The sequence below is a fragment of the Panthera leo genome, chromosome D1 (assembly GCF_018350215.1).
Source record: "Panthera leo isolate Ple1 chromosome D1, P.leo_Ple1_pat1.1, whole genome shotgun sequence".
In the NCBI taxonomy this organism is placed as follows: domain Eukaryota; kingdom Metazoa; phylum Chordata; class Mammalia; order Carnivora; family Felidae; genus Panthera; species Panthera leo.
This window is the reverse complement of record NC_056688.1, coordinates 1,711,377-1,734,479: the sequence shown is the minus strand read 5'-3', so window position 1 is coordinate 1,734,479 and position 23,103 is coordinate 1,711,377. Positions and strand designations below refer to the sequence as shown.

The 23,103-nt window shown below is 47.1% G+C and overlaps 1 protein-coding gene across 4 annotated transcripts in view; it reads right to left on the bottom strand.

The window, feature by feature from the left end:
- Positions 1 to 23,023, bottom strand: part of DYNC2H1 (dynein cytoplasmic 2 heavy chain 1) — a 342,439-nt gene extending 319,416 nt beyond the window's left edge. For all 4 annotated transcript variants that reach the window (XR_006193953.1, XR_006193954.1, XM_042906646.1 and 1 more), the window contains exons 1-12: positions 22,719 to 23,023; positions 14,227 to 14,397; positions 13,668 to 13,803; positions 11,731 to 11,849; positions 10,622 to 10,766; positions 9,386 to 9,618; positions 7,723 to 7,857; positions 7,510 to 7,623; positions 7,294 to 7,405; positions 6,625 to 6,749; positions 5,081 to 5,256; positions 2,731 to 2,926 (exon numbers count right to left, since the gene is read on the bottom strand). Coding sequence is in view for 2 of the 4 variants with exons in the window: in XM_042906646.1 (XP_042762580.1) it covers positions 2,731 to 2,926; positions 5,081 to 5,256; positions 6,625 to 6,749; positions 7,294 to 7,405; positions 7,510 to 7,623; positions 7,723 to 7,857; positions 9,386 to 9,618; positions 10,622 to 10,766; positions 11,731 to 11,849; positions 13,668 to 13,803; positions 14,227 to 14,397; positions 22,719 to 22,913 (1,857 nt within the window). In the remaining 2 variants the exon portion in view is untranslated. The remainder of the gene's footprint in view (positions 1 to 2,730; positions 2,927 to 5,080; positions 5,257 to 6,624; positions 6,750 to 7,293; positions 7,406 to 7,509; positions 7,624 to 7,722; positions 7,858 to 9,385; positions 9,619 to 10,621; positions 10,767 to 11,730; positions 11,850 to 13,667; positions 13,804 to 14,226; positions 14,398 to 22,718) is intronic.
- Positions 23,024 to 23,103: the final 80 nt, after the last annotated feature.

Below are 23,103 nucleotides of genomic sequence, written 5' to 3'. Positions count from 1 at the left end.
AGACCAGTGGTTCGCAACCATGGTTGATTTGCACCCAAGGGGACACTTGGCAACGTCAGGAGACACCTTTGAATGTCAATACTAGGCAGGTGCTACCGGCCAGAGAGGCTACCCAACACCCTAAAATGCACAGGACGCCCCCACAGAAAAGAAGTGGTGCAAAATGTTAACAGTGCTGAGGCCGAGAAACCATGCGCCAGAATACAGCAGCCGCGTATTCATCTCACACCCTCGCTACACTGTGCACAGCAGTACAGGTGCTCAGTGGATCCTCGCTCAAAGAACAGATGGAGAGCAAGACAGGCAGGATACTACTCTTGCCTCTAATATATTGTTCCTGACCACTAAGACACCACTCCTGCCTCTAAGACACCTCTCCTGCCGCTGAGACACCACTCCTGGCTCTGAGACACCTCTCCTGCCTCTGAGACACCACTCCTGCCTCTGAGACACCACTCCTGCCTCTGAGACACCTCTCCTGCCTCTGAGACACCACTCCTGCCTCGGAGACACCACTCCTGCCTCTGAGACACCTCTCCTGCCTCTGAGACACCACTCCTGCCTCGGAGACACCACTCCTGCCTCTGAGACACCTCTCCTGCCCCTGAGACACCTCTCCTGCCTCCTGCCCCTGAGACACCTCTCCTGCCCCTGAGACACCTCTCCTGCCTCCTGCCCCTGAGACACCTCTCCTGCCCCTGAGACACCTCTCCTGCCTCCTGCCCCTGAGACACCTCTCCTGCCCCTGAGACACCTCTCCTGCCTCTGAGACACCTCTCCTGCCTCTGAGACACCTCTCCTGCCCCTGAGACACCACTCCTGCCCCTGAGACACCACTCCTGCCCCTGAGACACCTCTCCTGCCCCTGAGACACCTCTCCTGCCCCTGAGACACCACTCCTGCCTCTGAGACACCACTCCTGCCTCTGAGACACCACTCCTGCCTCTGAGACACCTCTCCTGCCCCTGAGACACCAGTCCTGCCCCTGAGACACCACTCCTGCCCCTGAGACACCACTCCTGCCCCTGAGACACCTCTCCTGCCCCTGAGACACCACTCCTGCCCCTGAGACACCACTCCTGCCCCTGAGACACCACTCCTGCCCCTGAGACACCTCTCCTGCCTCTGAGACACCACTCCTGCCTCTGAGACACCTCTCCTGCCTCTGAGACACCACTCCTGCCTCTGAGACACCTCTCCTGCCCCTGAGACACCACTCCTGCCTCTGAGACACCTCTCCTGCCTCTGAGACACCACTCCTGGCTCTGAGACACCTCTCCTGCCTCGGAGACACCACTCCTGCCTCTGAGACACCACTCCTGCCTCTGAGACACCTCTCCTGCCTCTGAGACACCTCTCCTGCCCCTGAGACACCACTCCTGCCCCTGAGACACCTCTCCTGCCTCTGAGACACCACTCCTGCCCCTGAGACACCTCTCCTGCCTCTGAGACACCACTCCTGCCTCTAAGATACCACTCCTGCCTCTAAGATACCGTTCCTGCCTCTAAGATACCACTCCTGCCTCTAAGATACCGTTCCTGCCTCTAAGATACCATTCCTGCCTCTAAGATACCGTTCCTGACCTCTAAGATCTGTTAATTACATGAGCGAAAAGGCAAAACACATCCAATACTACAGAAAAGCGTTCAAGACTGATGTGCATACTGCATACGGAATAAGGACGGATCACCCAAAGGAAGACAAAACAAAGAAAGAGATTTCTGAGTGGGGAATTAGGGATGAGTCTGAGTTTTCTACTAAGAAGGAACAGGTATCCATCCATGGAGACACGTTCAGAGGAGAACCGGGTCTCGTGTGATTGAAGCATAGGGCACAACCTAAAGGGGATGAGTCCAGGGGGTGAAGGCCACAGCCAGTCAGGTCAGTTAGAGCATGATTAACAAGGGCCTGAGGACTGTGCTAAAGAGACACACAACGAGGGGTAATAGTTGGCTTTAAACAGGGAAATGTGGGGCACCTGCGTGGCTCTATGGGTGAAGCATCTGACTCTTGATTTCGGCTCAGGTCATGACCTCATAGTTCATGAGTTTGAGCCCGCACTGGGCTCTGTGCTGACAGTGCAGAGCCTACTTGGCTTTCTCTCTCTCTCTCTTTCTCTTTCTTTCTTTCTCTCTCTCTCTCTCTCTCTCTCTCTCTCTCTCTCTCTCTCTCTGTCTCTGTCTCTCTCTCTCTCTCTCCCCCCCCCTCCCCCCGCCTGCTTCTGCCACTAACAAACATGTGCCTGCTCTCTTTCTCAAAATAAATAAGCAAACTTTAAAAAACATTAAAAAAATAAACAGGTAAATGATATGATGGCAATGTGCTGAACAGATAGACCCAGGAAATGACCAGAAATAGAGACTAGTCCATCAGCCTTGTAAATCTCTAAGAACCTGCCTACTGAAGGTGAGCGGAGGACAGAGGACACTTTGGTTAGAAAGTCCTTTAATATCCATGCATGTAACATGAAAGAAAAGGAAAAAGAAAAATTACATTCTAATTTTCCAAATGTTTTTAGAATGAATATCAATACTTCAAATTAATGAATTCCTCTATAGGCTTAAAAAGCAAATTTTGTAAAGTAGTCATTTAGCAAACCATAATTTCACAAGACTCACTGGTGCTATTCTATTAGCCTAAAAAATAACAAAAGTAGAAAATGAAGCCCTTAAAATAGTCTAATGAAATGAACTCAGAACAGTCATATATTCAAAAATGTAATGACATACTTGTTTAAGAATAATTGCTTGCTTGCAGAATTTCTGTGCAATGTTTGCAACTTGCTGTATTTTGGCAGGAATAACAAAGCCAAGAGCAGAAAGCTGACGAACTTCTCTCAGGAGAATCACCAACCGATCTGAATAATGCACCTTTAATGATCCATCACTAGGATCCAATTCCATAATTCGACTATTAGCCTCGATGCTACAAAATAAAATAACTTCTTAAGTTTCACATTCTCACTCTTGACATAAAAAACACAATAGTTTTTATACCTCTTCTATAAATATAAAATTAACTCAAAATAAAAAAAAAAATTTTAATCATAGTTTCCAAGTAATCTTTTTTTCTACATGGTATCTCACAATTCAGATCTTGGTAATAAACTGCAATACCCAAACTACACCATCACATTAATATTTCACTCAAGCAGTTTTTTGAAGTCAGAAAAATCAGTTGCTTAGCCTTCAGCTAAGACTCAAAACTCACATCATATTCACCATAAACAGAAAAGGTTTGGGGGAACCTGGGGGGTTCAGTCAGTTAAGCAACCGACTTCGGCTCAGGTCATAATCTCACCATTCGTGAGTTTGAGCCCCATATCGGGCTCTGTTCTGACAGTCCAGAGCATGGAGCCTACTTCAGATTCTGTGGCTCCCTCTCTCTCTGCCCCTCCCCTGCTTGTGCTCTCTGTTTCTCTTTCAAAAATAAACACTAAAAAAATGTAAAAATTTAAAAAAAGAGAAAAGGTGGTGATTCATCTTCTAAAGGGTACCTTAGATTTTTTTTTTTTTTTTTTTTTGAGTCAGCCTACTTGGCCCTTTAATACTTTCATTAAAGCATCAATGATAGGGGCGCCTGGGTGGCTCAGTCGGTTGAGAGTCCAGCTTCGGCTCAGGTCATGATCTTGTGGTCTGTGAGTTCGAGCCCCACATGGGGCTCTGTGCTGACAGCTCAGAGCCTGGAGCCTGCTTCAGATTCTGTGTCCCTCTCTCTCTACCCCTCCCCCACTGATGCTCTGTCTCTGTCTCAGAAATAAACATTAAAAAATTTTTAAAAAAAAAGGATCAGTGACAAAGAACATAAAAATGGTAGGAATAGAGATACTCAAATGTTTCATTCCTCGGATCTTTGTTTCTCTACCTAAGGACTGGCCTTTGTGTTTCTTTCAAGGCTATAGCAGCTACTTTTAAATCAGGTCATTCAAGTCAGCGTGGACTGTGACAACACTGAGCTAAAGTGATCAACAAGTATTTTATTCTCATGACCTCTCTTTCAGGATCAGGTTTATATAATGCTTATTCCTTCGAATCACTTTTATCATTTAGAAAACATGTAGGTCTTAAAACGCAAGCTACTGAAAAGCAAAGAACAAATCTATCCCACCCACGTAACAACACATATAATAAAGATAGGGAAAATACACAGAATTTCATATTATGAACAAAATTAACTTTTGAAAAGTAACAAGTTTCTAAAAACTAAAACATGACTAGTTTCTAAAAATATAATAATACACTAAGAAAAGTTTACCTGAACAAAGAAACAATGGTTTTTCCAGACTATACTTTTTTTTTTTTAAACAGGACATTTTTTCTTTTTATTTTATTTTAATGTTTTTATTTATTTTTGAGACAAAGAGAGACAAAGCATGAGCAGGGGAGAGGCAGAGAGAGAAGGAGACACAGAATCTGAAGCAGGCTTCAGGCTGAGCTGTCAGCATAGAGCCCGACACGGGACTCGAACCCACAGACTGTGAGATCATGACCTGAGCTGAAGTCGGATGCTTTATAAACTGAGCCACCCAGGCGCCCCTAGACCATCCATTTTAAACAGCCATTAGAATAATTAGGTTAACCAACTAAATTAGGTTCAATCTAGCTCAATAAATGTTGACCAAACCCTTATCCTATGGTAGGCGCCATAAGAGTATTTCATAAAGAAATACTCTCTACCTCAAAGAGTTTGAAATTATGAAATTTTACAATTGATAATGGTGTGTTTGTGTGTGTGCCCATGTAAATAATCTTTACGTAAAAAAGGTAGAAAAACATATATGAATATCGATAGCAAAGAACCATGGGAAAGGACAGCCTCATTCCAAAATCAGAATCTGTAGGTCTGAGAAACAGACCCAAGAAGCAAGGCGGGTGGCCAACTAACTCAATCTCCCAAGTCCCCAACTGTCAGGACTTAAAAGCTGAAAATCAAAAACTAACACAAATTTTTTTAAGGAGCAGCAGCAAGTTTGGGGAAAGGAGAGAAGAGAGATCATTAATTCCATCCTGTCACTTAGATTACTCACATAAGAAACAAGATCCTTGTGTAGATTTCACTGTTTAGTGTAGTTACACTTACCACAAGCCGGATCTGGAATCAGACAAACCGGACTGAATGTCCCTGGACCAATCATCAAATTGTTCTTGTTCATACAGTTTAAACTGGTCTAACAGATCTTCGGCAGCTCGATGGAAAGATCGAAATCCTGACAAGTCAGATAAAAGAGCCTCTGCAATCTTGAGAGTATCATCCACCTTAAAAAGCCAAATTACATGAATATTACAAGAATGTATTAATACTTATTATAAGATTAGCACAAAAGGAACCACATTCTCTAATCTGTGATTCAGAAATTATTTTCCCATTCAACTATACACAGTAAAATAGAAAACTTGCCAAGGAATGTAAGAAAATCAACCCCTACTCTGCTCCGCTTTAGACAACCTCAGAATAACAAAACACAGATGATAATGCCAACTGGGTATAACCTGAAGGGTAAGGTAAGGGAAATTCAAGGCAAACTTCCAAGAATTCAGCAATGTCCCTAAACAAAGGAAGCAATAATGTGCTACGTGCTCTCACAAACAGCTCAAACAATAACTGCCAGTCGGAATAGCAATTAAAAGAAAGAAATGCCTTTCTTCCACAACTGTACAAAGAACCTTATAGCAATTTGGAAAGCTGACTGACAAAATTGGGCAGAATATTCCAGAAAATAAAACATCAAAAATACAAACTTCAATAGGCAGAACTCTCAAATATACTAGCCTTTATAATATTCTATGTCTTCTGGCTCTTAGTCACAGACTATAACCAGGTAATGTTCATTTTATGAGTCAAGTGCCATACCATGTACATTAAATAGTGAGTACGTGAGAATCTGAGATCAATTTTAGTAATACTAAAACATTAACATAATAGCCGTTAAACCCAGAAACTGCTGACACTACCTCACGCAAAGTCATAATTACCTTCACATTTCCTTTAACTCCCTCCAACCTAGAATGATTTACTCACAGAAATACACTTTCAGAGAGACCTCACAACGACCAACATTCTACTATGATAATCTCGAAGGATTAAAACAATCCTTTGAAAATAAGTAAAAGAGGGGCGCCTGGGTGGCGCAGTCGGTTAAGCGTCCGACTTCAGCCAGGTCACGATCTCGCGGTCCGTGAGTTCGAGCCCCGCGTCAGGCTCTGGGCTGATGGCTCGGAGCCTGGAGCCTGTTTCCGATTCTGTGTCTCCCTCTCTCTCTGCCCCTCCCCCGTTCATGCTCTGTCTCTCTCTGTCCCAAAAATAAATAAAATAACGTTGAAAAAAAAAAAAAAAGAAAATAAGTAAAAGATGGTTTCCTCTTGAATATTTCTAAGAAGGCACTTTACCTGTAACAACGGCACCTGGGTAATAAGTGACTTGATAATTATCCCTACATAAAAATGAGTAGACCATTACAGCCACGTCTGTACCCTTTTTCGGAAATCTGCACAAGAAAATTAGATGGATACGCCAAAGAAAACAGAGAATGTTTTTAATGTTTTCACTCCAGTTCTAGAGTGCCTTCTACATTACTTTGGCACATTTTACAACTAGTATCCTTCAACATCTATCAAAACTAATACCTTCAGTTCCAACTGGCGAACCCAAACTATATTATTAACAACTTCCGACAGGTTTTTGCCAGCAAGTGGTCCAGACGCCTCACCAGGAACTCCTCGGCATCGATTCTCAAAGTCTAATCGAAAATCTGTAACATTTAAGTCAAATAAATGATTACACACATTCGGCAAGTACTTCCTAAATGCTTTCCATGCACCAAGTAGTACATTAAAGGTAACGAACAGAAAAATAGTAAGACTTGGTCCTTTGCCCTCAGGAACCTTACCATGCATCCAATGAGACAGAGAAAGAAAATAACTAATTTTTAAAATCTGTAATTTGGGGCACCTGGATGGCGCAGGTGGTTGAGTGTCCGAATTCGGCCCAGGTCATGCTTTCGTGGTTCGTGAGTTCAAGCTCCACGTGGGGCTGACAGCTGTGCTGACAACTTGGAGCCTGCCTCAGACCCTCTGTCTCCCTCTCTCTCTGCTCCTCCCCAACTCGCACTCTCTCAAAAATAAACATTTAAAAGAATAAATAATAAAAATCTGTAATTTGTAACAAAAATAGTAAATTAATCTTCCACCTATATTGTTATAAGATACACTCTTAATCCTAAATAGTATACAAGAAAAAGTAACCTACAAAAATATTTTCTTAGGTAAACGCTATAATCTCTGATAAACTTTTACCTTTTATTGAGTCCACAAGTCTTGCCAGTAAAGTTTCTCTTTCTAACATCAATTCTTTACTTATAGTTGGACGCTTCACCAGCTCTTTGTATTTCAGAAACGCTTGAAGAAGCTAACATAAAATAAAAACAGTATATATTCATCCTAAGTTGATCAACTTAGTAAATATATAAATATCTCCTAAAACAGCTTAAGGGAAATATTTCAGCATTTTACCTGCTGTGGGCTGTCCTGAATTTCTGAAATATAAATTTTCAATTTTCCTGCTATTTTCTGTTCCGCAGGTGCAATAATTTTTTCATACTGAGACACTGCAGCTTTCCATAAAGGCTAAACAAATTAACAACATTATTAGACTTTTAGTATATAAATGTCTGCCTTGAGAAGGACGACACAAACAGGAAATTGACAGACAAAACAGGATTCAACCTCAGTATATGGATTATAATGCACAGGATTCAGGCCGGTAAAGGGTTCAAATACTCGAGTCAGGCATATCGTTTTCTCTTCACTGGCAGGTAAAAAATAAAGAAGCTTCTCATGAATTGTTCTAACAGCCAAGACCTAAAACATAAAATATCAAAACAACAAATTTATTTAAATCAATCTGAAGTCTAAATATACTGAGCCAGAATTTATTTAAACTAGGTTCACTGAAATGAGCAATAAGACTAATCTTGAGAACTACGACTCATCAGTAATCAAAGTGGCGCTCGAAGATCTATCATTACACTACTGTCCATGTGCTCAAACCTCATGAAAACATCAAATCTAAATGTTTTTAAACATGTTTAAAGTTCATTTAAGCAACGTTTTAGAGACCTCAACACATGTAAAAACTTCTAATTTTCATTATTCTGCATTAAGTTCCATTCTGCTAATGAAATAATATGTTAACAACCCTGTTATGTGTAGTTTACAATAGTAGAAAACAAATTGTTGTATTTTGTATCTAAAACATCCCCCATCAGGGGCACCCGGCTGGCTCAGTTGGCAGCGCACACAACCAACTGTTGATCTCAGGGTTGTTGAGATCAAGCCCCAGGCTGGCCATGAAGCCTACTTTAAAAAAAAAAATTGTCTATAGTTTAAATGAATAAAAGGTGTGGTATTTTAATTTAAAAAATAACGAATAAATAAAATGTCCGGCACCAATTAAAAAATTAAGTAAAAACATTACAACCTTTCATCAGTTCAAAATATGACTACAAACTACTGATTCAGTTTCCTCTTGCTAAGAACAAAAATACCAATATAACACCCATCTACTGGGAAGGCCTGAAAGCACCAGCCATTCCCTAACCAGACAACTGTTACTAGATACCATTTTTCAGTAAAAAGCAGCGGGAGAAATGACTAATTCCAGAAACGAGGCACAAGACTTTCCAAGATGGGCGGGCATACTTGGGGGCCGAAAGTAAGGGAGTCGTCAAGGAGACAACTGGGTTCCTGTCAAAATGACCTAAGAGCCAACGTAAGTGGGCACTCACTGCACAAAGCTCAGGCAATCTGAGGACAATAACAGCTCTAATAGACTGAAACTCAAACTGTAAGAACGTGCAGCTTCCAACAACACTAGCATTTCATTAGTCGTGTATGGAACTTACCATGATACTGGCTTATTATTCATTGTTCTACACAGTGACAGGGGCTTCTGGGTGGCTCAGCTGGCTCGGCAGCTGACTCTGGATTCTGGCTCAGGTCACCATCCCAGGGCATGGGATGGAGCCCCATGTGAGGCTCTGCACTGAGAGCACAGAGCCTGCTTGGGACTCTCTCTCTCTCTCTTTTCCCCCCTCTCTGTCCCTCCCCTGCTCACATTGTCTGTCAAAAGAATAAAAAAAAGAAAAAAAGAAAAAGAAGGAAGAAAGAAAGCAGATGGAAACCAGCACTTAGGTGGTCCCACTGGGCACCGGGCACTGGATCACATGACCGCCACAAATTACCTCACACGAGCTTTAATTCTTATTCTCTCCCAAAAGAATAAATGATTTCTCTCAGATGTGTAATGCTTATTAATGATAAATACATGCCCAAACAAGTGAGGACTACCCGACGCTTAACGTCAGAGATCCAGAGAAACTAACGATACCTCTTCCAGGCGCTTGCCCAGTCTGTCGAGTGTTTCAGGGAAGTATTTCTCACTTTTCCACGGATGAGGAACATAGCGCTGCCACACCTGACCCGTGAGGTGGTTACAGGCGATCACCCACTGTTCACAAATGGACACACCCGCTCTGAGGTGGTCTTTCACAAGATAGTAAGGATCTTCCCACAGATTCAAAGTTCCCAACTTCTTCTGAACAAATCTTCCAAATGAACCACCTAATAAAAGAGAAAGCAAATTTTTTTAATTTTTTTAATGTTTTAATTTATTTTTGAGAGAGACAGACAGAGAAAAAGCGGGGGAGGGGCAGAGAGAGAGGGAGACACAAAATCAGAAGCAGGCTCCAGGCTCTGAGCTGTCAGCACAGAGCCCTACACAGGCCTCAAACTCACGAGCTGTGAGATCATAATCTGAGCCAAAGTCGGACGCTTAACCGACTGAGCCACTCAAGTGCCCCAAGAAAGAAAATTTTTAATGGAAATGTCTTTTTAACAAATAATTACAGAACACATGCTTATGACCAAATTTAAAATAATACAAATTAGCAAACTAAGGATCTATGAAATACCACATCCACATCCTTAGATTATCAAAAACAAATACCTTTCAAGACACACATGCACACACACGTTTGTTTTTATTTTCGCATCTTTCAATATACCATGTGCACCTTTCAAGCGCAGAAATACATATTATTTTTTCAAAAGGTTGCAGGGCCTACTGTGTGGATGTAGCATTATACAACCAATTCTCGAATGCTATTTGTTTCTACTCCTACAATGTTTCTGTACTCCTACAAATGATGCCACAGTACACGTCCCTGCCCATATACCTCGATGTGCTTGTGTAATATTTCCTGAGGATAAGAATGCCAATGGTATTGTCTAGGTCAAAAAGCATATGCACTTTGAATACTGACAAACCAATACCCTTTAAGACTTTGGAGATCATTACAAAATAAAGCTTAAATTAATACATGCGCAGGGACTACAAATCTATGTAAATTTACTTGTATTCATGGTCAAAGAATTTGACACATATTATTTAAATTAACCAACTATATACAAATTTCCATTTAAATAATCCTATATGATGCTCTAAAAGTTACCCTAAGCAACAATTATTACATTAAGGAGCACTTTCAGTAAGAACTTGAAAGAAAAACTAGAAGATAATAAGGCAGGCTTCCAAAGTTCCACAAGTTTACTTCTTTACCAGTACCTATGACATCTAAGAGATGTAACATCCGTGACTCAGGAAAGTGATCATGCTCTGTTTGTCTCCACACATCATCTACAACATCCCGGGTGGTCTCCACCAAGTCAACCACTTCCAGTAAGGATAGACTGTCCAAATTATAGAACTCCTAAAACCAAAAGGCATTCATTTTTAAACGTAATGGTAACTGTACCTTAGGCAATACAGTCAACATGTTCCCAGACTTTTCAACTGCTACAATTCTAAGACCTGTCACATCACTTTCGCCTCCTTTTCCTACCAGGTCGATGGGTTACTTCTTGATGCAAATACCCTACAAGTTCCCCCGCAAACATAAATGTCATGACAGCCAGGAGAAAAAATGAGAATGACAAAAAGTCGATTCATTTACTTTTGCTCTTGCCCTAATTTTAAGTTTGGATTCATTTCTCCTAGTCATTCAAAGGACGTGGCCTTAATGACTTACGGACATGACCCACTGTAGTTCACACGTGTCGTCATTCGGTCACTGTGCTGCACGTTACCAGTAATACAATTAGAGTTCAAGATTTCTTATTTTATATTCCATCATTATCACAAAAAGAGCTTAAAACCATTTCAAACACTTCACTAAAATGGTATTATTGAAACAATCTTGGGAATAAAGAGAAAATCACTAGGCATTTATTTTGAAAAGAATCTTCACTTATTCAACCTCTGAATATTTCAAAGAATAATCAATCGAGTATAAAACTAAGGCTTTTCATACTTCAAATTACTTCAAAACGCTAATTTGAATAAAGCGAACATTCTTTCAAAAGGACCACTGCCTCCACATAGATTAACGTCTGCTAGTATTTCAGGCTTTGCGTTTCCTATCTACCTGCAGAAAAGTAATGACGTTTTTGAGACAAATATGTACTAAAGATTAGAATCTACCTTTCGTACAAGTTTTCGTTTCTAAGTTGTACCCACATTACATGCACACCTTCAGAAAACCCTGCTACACATGAAGGATGTACTTCGTTCATAACCATCAAGTAACAGCTGTAAAACAGAGGGAACTCTGATGCAGCTGGGCCCTAAGCACCTCCATCTGAAGCCTGGCATGTGACCATGTAGGAACCACGTACTCTTGCGATGGTTTCAAACAGCTCCTTAAAATAGCCGGCTCTCTCTCTGCTAATCTGTTTACTTCCACGATGAGCTTCTTCCACCCAGAACTGGAACTCATCACTTGGTGTAAGAATACCTGAAAAGGTATAAAGGGAAAAAAAGAAATACCCATTGAGAATGAAAAGCCAGAAAATTATCTGGTTCATTTGCTGATTATGCATCTGTCCTGTACTCTCGAAGATGTACATAAAGTTTTACGATTTCTATCAACAGATAGTTGTTACCTAAATGCACTAACAACAATTAACAGCATCAAATTTATGCTTTGCAGGTTTGGTGCTCAGTATGTTTCCCGTATGTGTTCGTCAACCATCCACATGCAGGCTGTCGGTCTGCATCTAATACTAGCAAACTTGCTTCTGCAGCACACGGCTTTCCGAAGCCTTTGTAGCAACTGCTACAATTCTAAAACCTGTCATATCACTTTCGCCTCCTTTTCCTACCAGGTGACGGGTTACTTCTTGATGCAAATACCCTACAAGTTCCCTCGCAAACATAAATGTCATGACAGCCAGGAGAAAAAATGAGAATGACAAAAAGTCGATTCATTTACTTTTGCTCTTGCCCTAATTTTAAGTTTGGATTCATTTCTTCTAGTTACTCAAAGGAAGTGGCCTTAATTACTTACAGACATGACCCACTGTAGTTCACATGTGTCACCATTCGGTCACTGTGCATACCGTGCATCTCAGTGAACACCATCCAAATTAGAAATGATTACAATTTAATCAATAAACACTTGTAATTTAATGTCAAAATATAAATAAATAAAAATAATCTTACTTTTCAATTTGCTTTTATATTTCCCAAAGAACTGGACAATTTCTAGTTGCTTAATCACACACTGCAAATATGTGCACTATTCTAGGCCTATAGGATTCAAAAAGTATCTGATTTACTGCTCAAGCAGAGTGTAAAACTGTATCCAGTACTGTAGAATAGGATTTGTGTATGTCATGCATTTCATGTGAACTGTTCATATAAATGATATCATCTACAAGTACAATAAAATTATAACTAGCTTCAGATAAAATACATTTTTAAAATTAAAATCAAGTATCTTTGCCAAGTAGACCATTAGGGGTCGCTCCTATGTATTCACGGATGCCGGATTTATGAACTCATCCATTTCCTAACATTTACTTGTAATCTGAAATCAATGCCTGCGGTGTTTTCGTGACCGCTCACAGACATGTGCAGAGCAACAAACAGTTCCAGTCACCCCACGCATACGTTCCCAGCTGAGGCTCTACAAAGCCACGCTGCCTGTTTCAGATCTCCTGCTGTAAACAATTCTCCTCTTTGCAACCTATCCAGCTGCATGTTTTTCTCATCTGGGGGGCTTTTTATTGGTGAGTGCTCTGTTTAAGATGGCCCCCGAGCACAGGACCGAAGTACAGCCTAGTGTTACCAAGGCCAAGAACACTGCGATGTGCCTTCCTGAGAAAATGCTTGTGTTAGAGAAGCTTCACTCAGGCACGAGTTACAGGGCTGTTGGCAGTGAGCTCTAGGGTAATCACCCATCTATATTAATAACAGTGTCTTTAAGCAGAAACACACGTAAACTATGGTTCTATGTTGAGTAGAAAATGTTATGACCAGAGGCTCACAGGAACCTAACCTTGTTTTCGCCCGAGGAGCTCTATTCAGTCGTTACCGATGCAGTGTTCACAGTGACTTTACAGAACGTAACTACCACACATTGTGAGAAGCAACTGCATTTTCTCTCGCCATGACTTGCACATTGTTAAAGATTACACTTTCCTCTTCTCAAGATCCTTGTAAATCTACTCATTTAAAGGAAGCTCAGGCTCAGAAAAGTCTGTGAAAAAATAATTAATTTACTAGCATACTAGTAAGAAAGCTATTTTGACCTTAAGTTATGGTTCTCTACCTCGTGTGTCATCTTCCTTAAATTTCAATTTTGATAAGTTAGTGTCTGATCTTCGTAGAACTACGCCCAATCCAGCTTCTAGTTCACTCAAAAGATTCTGAAGTTTGGGATCAAGGTCTCTGCTCCATTCCTGATCCTAAATAAAAACAGACAAGAGCAAACATTGACCACAAGTACCCCAATCAGACTGGCCCCCTTAAAATACTGTTGAGAGAAATAAGTCCAAATACACCATGCCACTCAAAGCCTGACTACCTCCATCACCTAAGGGAGAAAAAAAAGTCCTTTCAACAGTTAAAACTTTGTAATTTCCTGTATAGCAACATAAGAGCTGTGTGGACTGCATTTATACCTTTCTCCCATTCTTCTATTTGTCAACGAAGCTGACTTTAAAGTTTTTTTTTCAATTTTTATGAGACGTTTTCAAAAACCAAAATACTAATGATATTAATAAAATAATATTTTTCTCTGTGTTTATAGAGACATTAATGCAAACCCCTATGTTAAAAACAAAAAACAAAAAACAAAAATGACCGTACAGCTACTTTATTTTACTTACCTTTAACAACATTGGTGCAAATACTTGCCGCACGGCTTGATAGAGAGAATTTATAGGTGATTCTAACATAGATGAAACAAGAATGTTACTATGTAGATTCTGATCAGTAATTACTTCAGGTCGCAGCTTGAAAAACACCAGCACTTTATCTTTTGTGTCAGCAAAATCAATCTAGGTGATAAACAAATGATTCTTAAAGTTACCTTCATAAAAGTTAATATTTGAAACAAACTTTTCCCTAAAACGTTTCCCCTTGGGGGAAAAATAATTAAAATAATTACAGCGTGTTACAACCCATCTATCCCTGCTCCTTAAGAGTATCTGGGTTTTTAAATGTATCCCCACTTCCATGTGACTGTATCATAAGGCTACAGTGACAAGTGGTTCATAAACACAAATCACTACACAAATATCGTGGACATGCACTGCCAACTACTCCACTCCAACCAGACTCGGTACTAACAAAGTTGCATGCCCCAGCTACAAACTGATGAGTAGTCATCTCCACTCTATTCCAAAAAGTCTATACAAACGATGTTAATTATACCCTTACCTGAAACTAGCATTTTAAAAGGTGTTTTTTAACTCAATTCAAAGCTACCAAAAGGAACTTAAGTTGTCTATCTCCTAGATTATCTTCATCTGAATCAAAATTTTTCCTTAAAGTACTTGAGCATCTAACTTTTTATTAATGTTGTATAACTAGATTATTTAAAGTTGGAACTCGATGAGCTAAATTGGAATTCACGAAAACAACCAGGTTTAAAGTTGGTCAGTTCATAGTAATTAGTTCATTAGCTGCAAAGTCTATCACCCAAAAGAAGTTTTTGCATTACATACATATTTCACACCTTTTCTCACTTCTTTTTCCAGGAAGAGAAGTATATGCATTTAAAAGCTTTCAAACAAGTTCATTGCTGTGCATGAAAACGCCTTCTAGATGAGATTTCATGAAACTTTTATCCTGGTCTTTATATTTTTATGCACTAAGAGGAAACAGGCATTTATTTGGTGTTGCTGCATTTCTCAAACTCCCATCTGCACACATTAAAATTCTATTGCCAGGGGCGCCTGGGTGGCTCAGTCGGCTGAGCGTCCAACTTTGGCTCGGGTAGTGATCTCACGGTTCATGAGCCTGAGCCCCACAATGGGCTCTGTGCTGACAGCTCAGGGCCTGGAGCCTGCTTCAGATTCTGTGTCTCCCTCTCTCTGCTCCTCCCCTGCTCGCTCACTCTCTCTCTCAAAAATAAACAAACATTAAATTAAAAAAAAAAAAAAAATTCTATTGCTAGCATGATCATTCCAATAACAAGCAGGTGAGAATAACAAGCTGCAGATACGTAGATTTGAAAACTTCACTCCTGAGCATTAAGTGCTCCATTCCCTTGTACTTTCTCCCCCCACTTATCTAAAGAAAGAAAACGCAGAAAATACACACTGTATCATCATACTTTGAAAACAGTAACCATAGTCACTGGCCAAGGCTCCCAGGCATCAGCCAGGATGAGGAGTTTCGTCCTAAACAAAGTCAGAGCTAAAGCAAAGGATCAGTTGACCACAGCTGCTCGTCATTCCCTGAAAACAGGGAAACAAAATCACTACTCCTAACTGCCTCTCCCGCTAGTTTCCCTATCAGTGGCAACTGCTATTCCCCCTTAACTGACTAAATTTTGATAGCTGTTAATTCAAATTACAAAGCTGTTCTTCTTTGAGCTTGCAAAATAACTTCTCACCTACTGGGACCCATCAGGCATCGGCCTGCCACAACCCACTGCCTGTTTTTTTTGCACAGCCCACAAGGTAAAATAGGTTTAAAAAAAAAAAAAATCAAAAGAATAACGGCATCTCATGACCCTTAAAAATTATATGAAATTCACTTATCAGTGTCTGTAAATAAACAGTTTACTAGAACAGTTTTATTTTCCTGTGAACACAGTTTTATTAGAACACGGTCTTACTGCTTCATGTACGCGTTGTCTGCTTTGACACAAGGGCAGAGCTGTAGTCTCAACAGAGACACTACGGCGGGCAGAGCCTACACTAGGGATTGTTTGGCACATCACAGAAAATGTTTGCCAACCTCTAGCCTACAGGATAAAGCACATCACACTGGTGTCTGGTTTAAGACGACCAGTGGAACTCGAGCTCAGTCTAAATGGTGTCCAAGGTTGTCGGGGATCACCCCATGCCATCGCCTGCCACACTCCCCAACCATGACACTGCTGCAGTCACTTGATTCTTTTGCCGGGTCCTTGAAACCACGGAGAGACGCAGCTCAGGGCCTCAGGACTCTTCATTTCTTCTGCTGAGAACACTCTTCCTCTAAACCTTATGTCTGCCCACAACTCATTCAAGTAACTCACTTCTAAGTTTACCAATTCAGACAGGTAGTCCCTCCGCCTCTCTTTTCATGCAGTTCCAGGCTCCACCCCCATCACTAGAACGTTCTTCTATTTTTATCCAAACAGCACTTATCACGGGGTGCTTAGGCGCTCAGTCAGTCAAACATGTGACTTCGCCTCAGGTCATGATCCCACGGTGTTTGGGCTCGAGCCCCACATCGGGCTCTGTGCTGACAGCTCTCGAAGGCCTGCTTCGAATTCTGTGTATCCCACTCTCGCTTGCTTGCTCTCTCTCTCTCTCAAAAGTAAATAAAACATTTAAAAATTTAAAAAGCAAACAAACAAACAGCACTTGGGGCGTCTGGGTCATGATCAGGTCATGATCTCACTGTTCCTGAGTTCGAGCCCCGCACCCGGCTCTGCGCCGACAGCTCGGAGCCTGGAGGGGCTGCTTTGGATTCTGTGTCTCCCTCTCTCTCTGTCCTCCCCCACTTACGCTCTTTCTCTCTCAAAAATAAACAAACATTAAAAGAAAAAAATTTTTTTTAAAAAAAGCACTTATCAATGCCCAAGATTATGTTACACATCTGCATGCATGTCTGTAGCCTATTTTGTCCACTCGAATGTTACTCTGTGCAAATTCTGATGTGTTCATGGCTTTACTGCAAGCACCCAGGACAGTGCCAAACCCGAGTAAGTACTCAGTAAACATCTGGGAACTTCTTAAGTCACGCTGACTCTCAGACATCTAGGGTACAACTTAAGACATAACAAAACAGTGCCTGGGTGGCTCACTCGGTCGAGCATCCGACTTTGGCTCAGGTCATGATCTCGCCGTGCCCGGGCCCCACATGGGATGTTCTCTCCCTCTGCCCTTTGCTCACTCACACCGTCTCTCTCAAATAAATAAATAAGTAACAAAACATTTTCCAAGGTGACTAACAGTCTGTCGTGCGGTACAGGACTCCACATAAAACACGTTGTTGGGCTCTAGCGGCAACGGCATTAACTTTACAGAGTTGCAGCCTCAATGTTCGATACCCAACCCAAGATCCATCTGTGCCCATTTGCGCCCATCCACGCCCTCCCCGTTTTCCCAGGCCTGTATTTACACTTTGAGTGGCATTTACCACAGTGTGCCCTGACTCATTGTTTGTAGAGGAGTGTGTGTCCTCTCGGGCCACCGGAGGGCGGAAGCAGAGAATCCTCTTCTGAAATCCACTGCCAATTAGAGAAGCGGGGTAGCTCACACCCGGGAGTCATATTTCCCATAAAATAGAAATAAAAATAATCCCTGTCTCACAGTGTTGCTGAGAATATCATACGAGCCCCTGGGCACAAGTGCTTCCACCAGTGCCCGATCGGGTGTCAAGAGAAAAGCAGCGGCAATCTATGAGCAGGCATCCTTCTCGCGTCTTCATACCACACACGCGCGGAGCCAAGAGCTTGCCTGTATTCAGTTCGAAATAAAACTCTACTCAAGAGAATCAAACTAAGCCCAGGACTAAAGAATCCTAGCGAAGGGAGTGGAGGACTCCATCATGCAAACAACTGCACTGCACGCTTACATCTGTTCAACCTAGTGATTCGGGCCAGCAGGACAGGAAGAGGTCCTAAAATAGGCGCTGCGGGGTGGAGGGGGAGGGGCACTAAGGCGGGACCTGCTGGGGTGAGCACTGGGTGTCCCGTGCAGGTGATGAAGCACTGAATTCGACACCTGAAACCAGTATTGTTCTGGATGTTAACTCAAATGTGTTTTAAAAAACACAGAATTCAGCAACGAAAAAAATAAAAATCAAATCAAACACGACTTTCGTCCATCTACTGAGACCCTGTAATGTGGGAGGCCTTTCTTTCCTGCCCGTGAGGCTACAGTTTACTTACTTAAGTCCTGATCGCCGAAGGAACCATTTCTTAAGCAATCCTGCCAGTGAAGGCAGTGCAGGAAGTCCATCAAAATATCTCAAACCACGATTCAAAAATAATAATAATAATAATTTAAACTTTGTATTATATCTTTTCCTAAAAGATTCAAATTCCTAACCAAACTTTCCCTCCGATATAGGCTCAGCACATACCCCAAAAAAAGATACCCTAGAATTTGCCTCAAAGAACTTCAAGAGGCAGAAAAAAAAGTTTGATAAATAAGGTTGATGTTTTTAGTTGTAACATACCTACAGTCTTTAAAAGAATCCAGAAAAGCACAGAGGTGCTCTGCTCAGGTGCACAGGTGTGGGCAGGGGTAGGGCTGGGGGAGGGGGGGGGGACAGCCTGGCTCCCTAAGAGGGTGGAGGGACTGAGGTGGAGGCAGAGGGGGTCCTGAAGGTCAACACCAGGTTGGGGGTGGGGGAGGGGGAACAACCAGGCTCTGAGGATGGAGGGGAACAGCCCAGGCTGCAAAGGGGCAGAGGAGGAGGGGGAAGGGCTGGGGAGAATGAGGGGTTGGGGATGAGGGAGACAGAAGGGCTGGGGGGAGTGATGAGAGGGACAGCAGGACTGGGGGTGGTGAGGGAGACAGCAGGGCTAGGGGGAGTGATGAGAGGGACAGCAGGGCTGGGGGGGGATGAGGGAGACAGCAGGGTTGGGGGGGATGAGGGAGACAGCAGGGCTGGGGGGGATGAGGGAGATAGCAGGGCTGGGGGGGATGAGGGAGACAGCAGGGCTGGGGGGGATGAGGGAGACAGCAGAGCTGGGGGGTGAGGGAGACAGCAGGGCTGGGGGGATGAGGGAGACAGCAGGGGGGATGAGGGAGACAGCAGGGAGGGTGAGGGAGACAGCAGGGCTGGGGGGTGAGGGAGACGGCAGGGCTGGGGGGGTGAGGGAGACGGCAGGGCTGGGGGGGGATGAGGGAGGCAGCAGGGCTGGGGGGATGAGGGAGGCAGCAGGGCTGGGAGGGGTGAGGGAGACAGCAGGGCTGGGGGGGTGAGGGACACAGCAGGGCTGGGGGGGTGAGGGACACAGCAGGGCTGGGGGGGTGAGGGAGACAGCAGGGCTGGGGGGGTGAGGGAGCCAGCAGGGCTGGGGGGGGATGAGGGAGGCAGCAGGGCTGGGGGGATGAGGGAGACAGCAGGGCTGGGGGGGTGAGGGAGACAGCAGGGCTGGGGGGGTGAGGGAGCCAGCAGGGCTGGGGGGGGATGAGGGAGGCAGCAGGGCTGGGGGGATGAGGGAGGCAGCAGGGCTGGGAGGGGTGAGGGAGACAGCAGGGCTGGGGGGGTGAGGGACACAGCAGGGCTGGGGGGGTGAGGGACACAGCAGGGCTGGGGGGGTGAGGGAGACAGCAGGGCTGGGGGGGTGAGGGAGCCAGCAGGGCTGGGGGGGGATGAGGGAGGCAGCAGGGCTGGGGGGATGAGGGAGACAGCAGGGCTGGGGGGGTGAGGGAGACAGCAGGGCTGGGGGGGTGAGGGAGCCAGCAGGGCTGGGGGGGGATGAGGGAGGCAGCAGGGCTGGGGGGATGAGGGAGGCAGCAGGGCTGGGAGGGGTGAGGGAGACAGCAGGGCTGGGGGGGTGAGGGACACAGCAGGGCTGGGGGGGTGAGGGACACAGCAGGGCTGGGGGGGTGAGGGAGACAGCAGGGCTGGGGGGGTGAGGGAGCCAGCAGGGCTGGGGGGGGATGAGGGAGGCAGCAGGGCTGGGGGGATGAGGGAGACAGCAGGGCTGGGGGGGTGAGGGAGACGGCAGGGCTGGGGGGGTGCGGGAGCCAGCAGGGCTGGGGAGGTATGAGGGAGGCAGCAGGGCTGGGGGGATGCGGGAGACAGCAGGGCTGGGGGGATGAGGGAGCCAGCAGGGCTGGGGGGGGATGAGGGAGACAGCAGGGCTGGGGGGGATGAGGGAGACAGCAGGGCTGGGGGGGTGAGGGAGACAGCAGGGCTGGGGGGGATGAGGGAGACAGCAGGGCTGGGGGGGATGAGAGAGACAACAGGGCTGGGGGGATGAGGGAGACAGCAGGGCTGGGGGGATGAGGGAGGCAGCAACTCTGGGGGGGGGATGAGGGAGGCAGCAGGGCTGGGGGAGATGAGGGAGGCAGCAGGGCTGGGGGGGATGAGGGAGACAGCAGGGCTGAGGGGATGAGGGAGACAGCAGGGCTGGGCGGGGGGGGGGATGAGGGAGGCAGCAGGGCTGGGGGGGATGAGGGAGACAGCAGGGCTGGGGGGGGATGAGGGAGACAGCAGGGCTGGGGGGGATGAGGGAGACAGCAGGGCTGGGGGGATGAGGGAGACAGCAGGGAGGGTGAGGGAGACAGCAGGGCTGGGGGGTGAGGGAGACAGCAGGGCTGGGGGGGTGAGGGAGACGGCAGGGCTGGGGGGGGATGAGGGAGGCAGCAGGGCTGGGGGGATGAGGGAGGCAGCAGGGCTGGGGGGATGAGAGAGACAGCAGGGCTAGGGGGATGAGAGAGACAGCAGGGCTGGGGGGATGAGGGAGACAGCAGGGCTGGGGGGGTGAGGGAGACAGCAGGGCTGGGGGGTGAGGGAGACAGCAGGGCTGGGGGGGTGAGGGAGCCAGCAGGGCTGGGAGGGGTGAGGGAGATAGCAGGGCTGGGGGGGTGAGGGAGACGGCAGGGCTGGGGGGTGAGGGAGACGGCAGGGCTGGGGGGATGAGAGAGACAGAAGGGCTGGGGGGGGGGGGTGAGGGAGACAGCAGGGCTGGGGGGTGAGGGAGACGGCAGGGCTGGGGGGGTGAGGGAGACGGCAGGGCTGGGGGGGTGAGGGAGACGGCAGGGCTGGGGGGGGATGAGGGAGGCAGCAGGGCTGGGGGGATGAGGGAGACAGCAGGGCTGGGGGGTGGTGAGGGAGAGAGCAGGGCTGGGGGGATGAGGGAGACAGCAGGGCTGGGGGGATGAGGGAGACAGCAGGGCTGGGGGGTGGTGAGGGAGTGAGCAGGGCTGGGGGGATGAGGGAGACAGCAGGGCTGGGGGGGTGAGGGAGACAGCAGGGCTGGGGGGATGAGGGAGGCAGCAGGGCTGGGGGGGTGGTGAGGGAGAGAGCAGGGCTGGGGGGATGAGGGAGACAGCAGGGCTGGGGGGGTGAGGGAGACAGCAGGGCTGGGGGGATGAGGGAGACAGCAGGGCTGGGGGGATGAGGGAGGCAGCAGGGCTGGGGGGTGGTGAGGGAGAGAGCAGGGCTGGTGGAATGAGGGAGACAGCAGGGCTGGGGGGATGAGGGAGACAGCAGGGCTGGGGGGATGAGGGAGACAGCAGGGCTGGGGGGATGAGGGAGGCAGCAGGGCTGGGGGGGTGAGGGAGACGGCAGGGCTGGGGGGGATGAGGGAGGCAGCAGGGCTGGGGGGATGAGGGAGACAGCAGGGCTGAGGGGTGGTGAGGGAGAGAGCAGGGCTGGGGGGATGAGGGAGACAGCAGGGCTGGGGGGATGAGGGAGACAGCAGGGCTGGGGGGTGGTGAGGGAGAGAGCAGGGCTGGGGGGATGAGGGAGACAGCAGGGCTGGGGGGGTGAGGGAGACAGCAGGGCTGGGGGGATGAGGGAGGCAGCAGGGCTGGGGGGGTGGTGAGGGAGAGAGCAGGGCTGGGGGGATGAGGGAGACAGCAGGGCTGGGGGGGTGAGGGAGACAGCAGGGCTGGGGGGATGAGGGAGACAGCAGGGCTGGGGGATGAGGGAGGCAGCAGGGCTGGGGGGTGGTGAGGGAGAGAGCAGGGCTGGGGGGATGAGGGAGACAGCAGGGCTGGGGGGATGAGGGAGGCAGCAGGGCTGTGGGGGTGAGGGAGACGGCAGGGCTGGGGGGGGATGAGGGAGGCAGCAGGGCTGGGGGGATGAGGGAGACAGCAGGGCTGGGGGGGGTGAAGGAGACAGCAGGGCTGGGGGGATGAGGGAGACAGCAGGGCTGGGGGGATGAGGGAGGCAGCAGGGCTGGGGGGTGGTGAGGGCGACAGCAGGGCTGGGGGGTGGTGAGGGAGACAGCAGGGCTGGGAGTGGAGGGAGCGGGGACAGCGAGGCTCTGGGGAGAGGCGGGGAGGCGCGGGTAGAGACAGTCGGGGTCTCTGGGGAAGCGGGGAGGCATGGGGACGGGGGGCGGGTAGAGACTCCCGGGCTCTCAGGGAGGCGGGGAGGGGGACGACCCGCGGACGCAGGCGGAGGAGGCCCACGACCCGGGCCGGGCCTGCGGCGCGGAGGGGCGGCGGCGGAGGCGAAGGGCCCGTACCGAGTTGGAGAAGGTGACGCCGGCGTCCGAGCGCTGCACCCTGAGGAGCATCTGGTTGCCGTCGTCCAGAAAGTTGTTGACCTGTGGGCAGCCGTCCGCCCGCGGCTGGTCGCAGGGCTCCGGCAGGAGGCCGAAGTAGTTCTGGGTGGTGGTGAGGAGGAAGGCCTTCCGAACGTCCCGGGCCCCTCCCGCCATGGCGGCGGCCACGACGCGGGGACACGCGGGGTCCGGGGGCCGCCACCCGACCGGCGCAGCTCCGCTCACACCGCCCGCCGCCGGCCTGCTCGGCTTCGCGGTTGCCAGGGCCAGTCGCTATGGCGACGGGACCCGACGTCGGCGCGGGCCGCGCGCGCGCCGTGGACGTTAACGCGCGGGTGCGCGCACG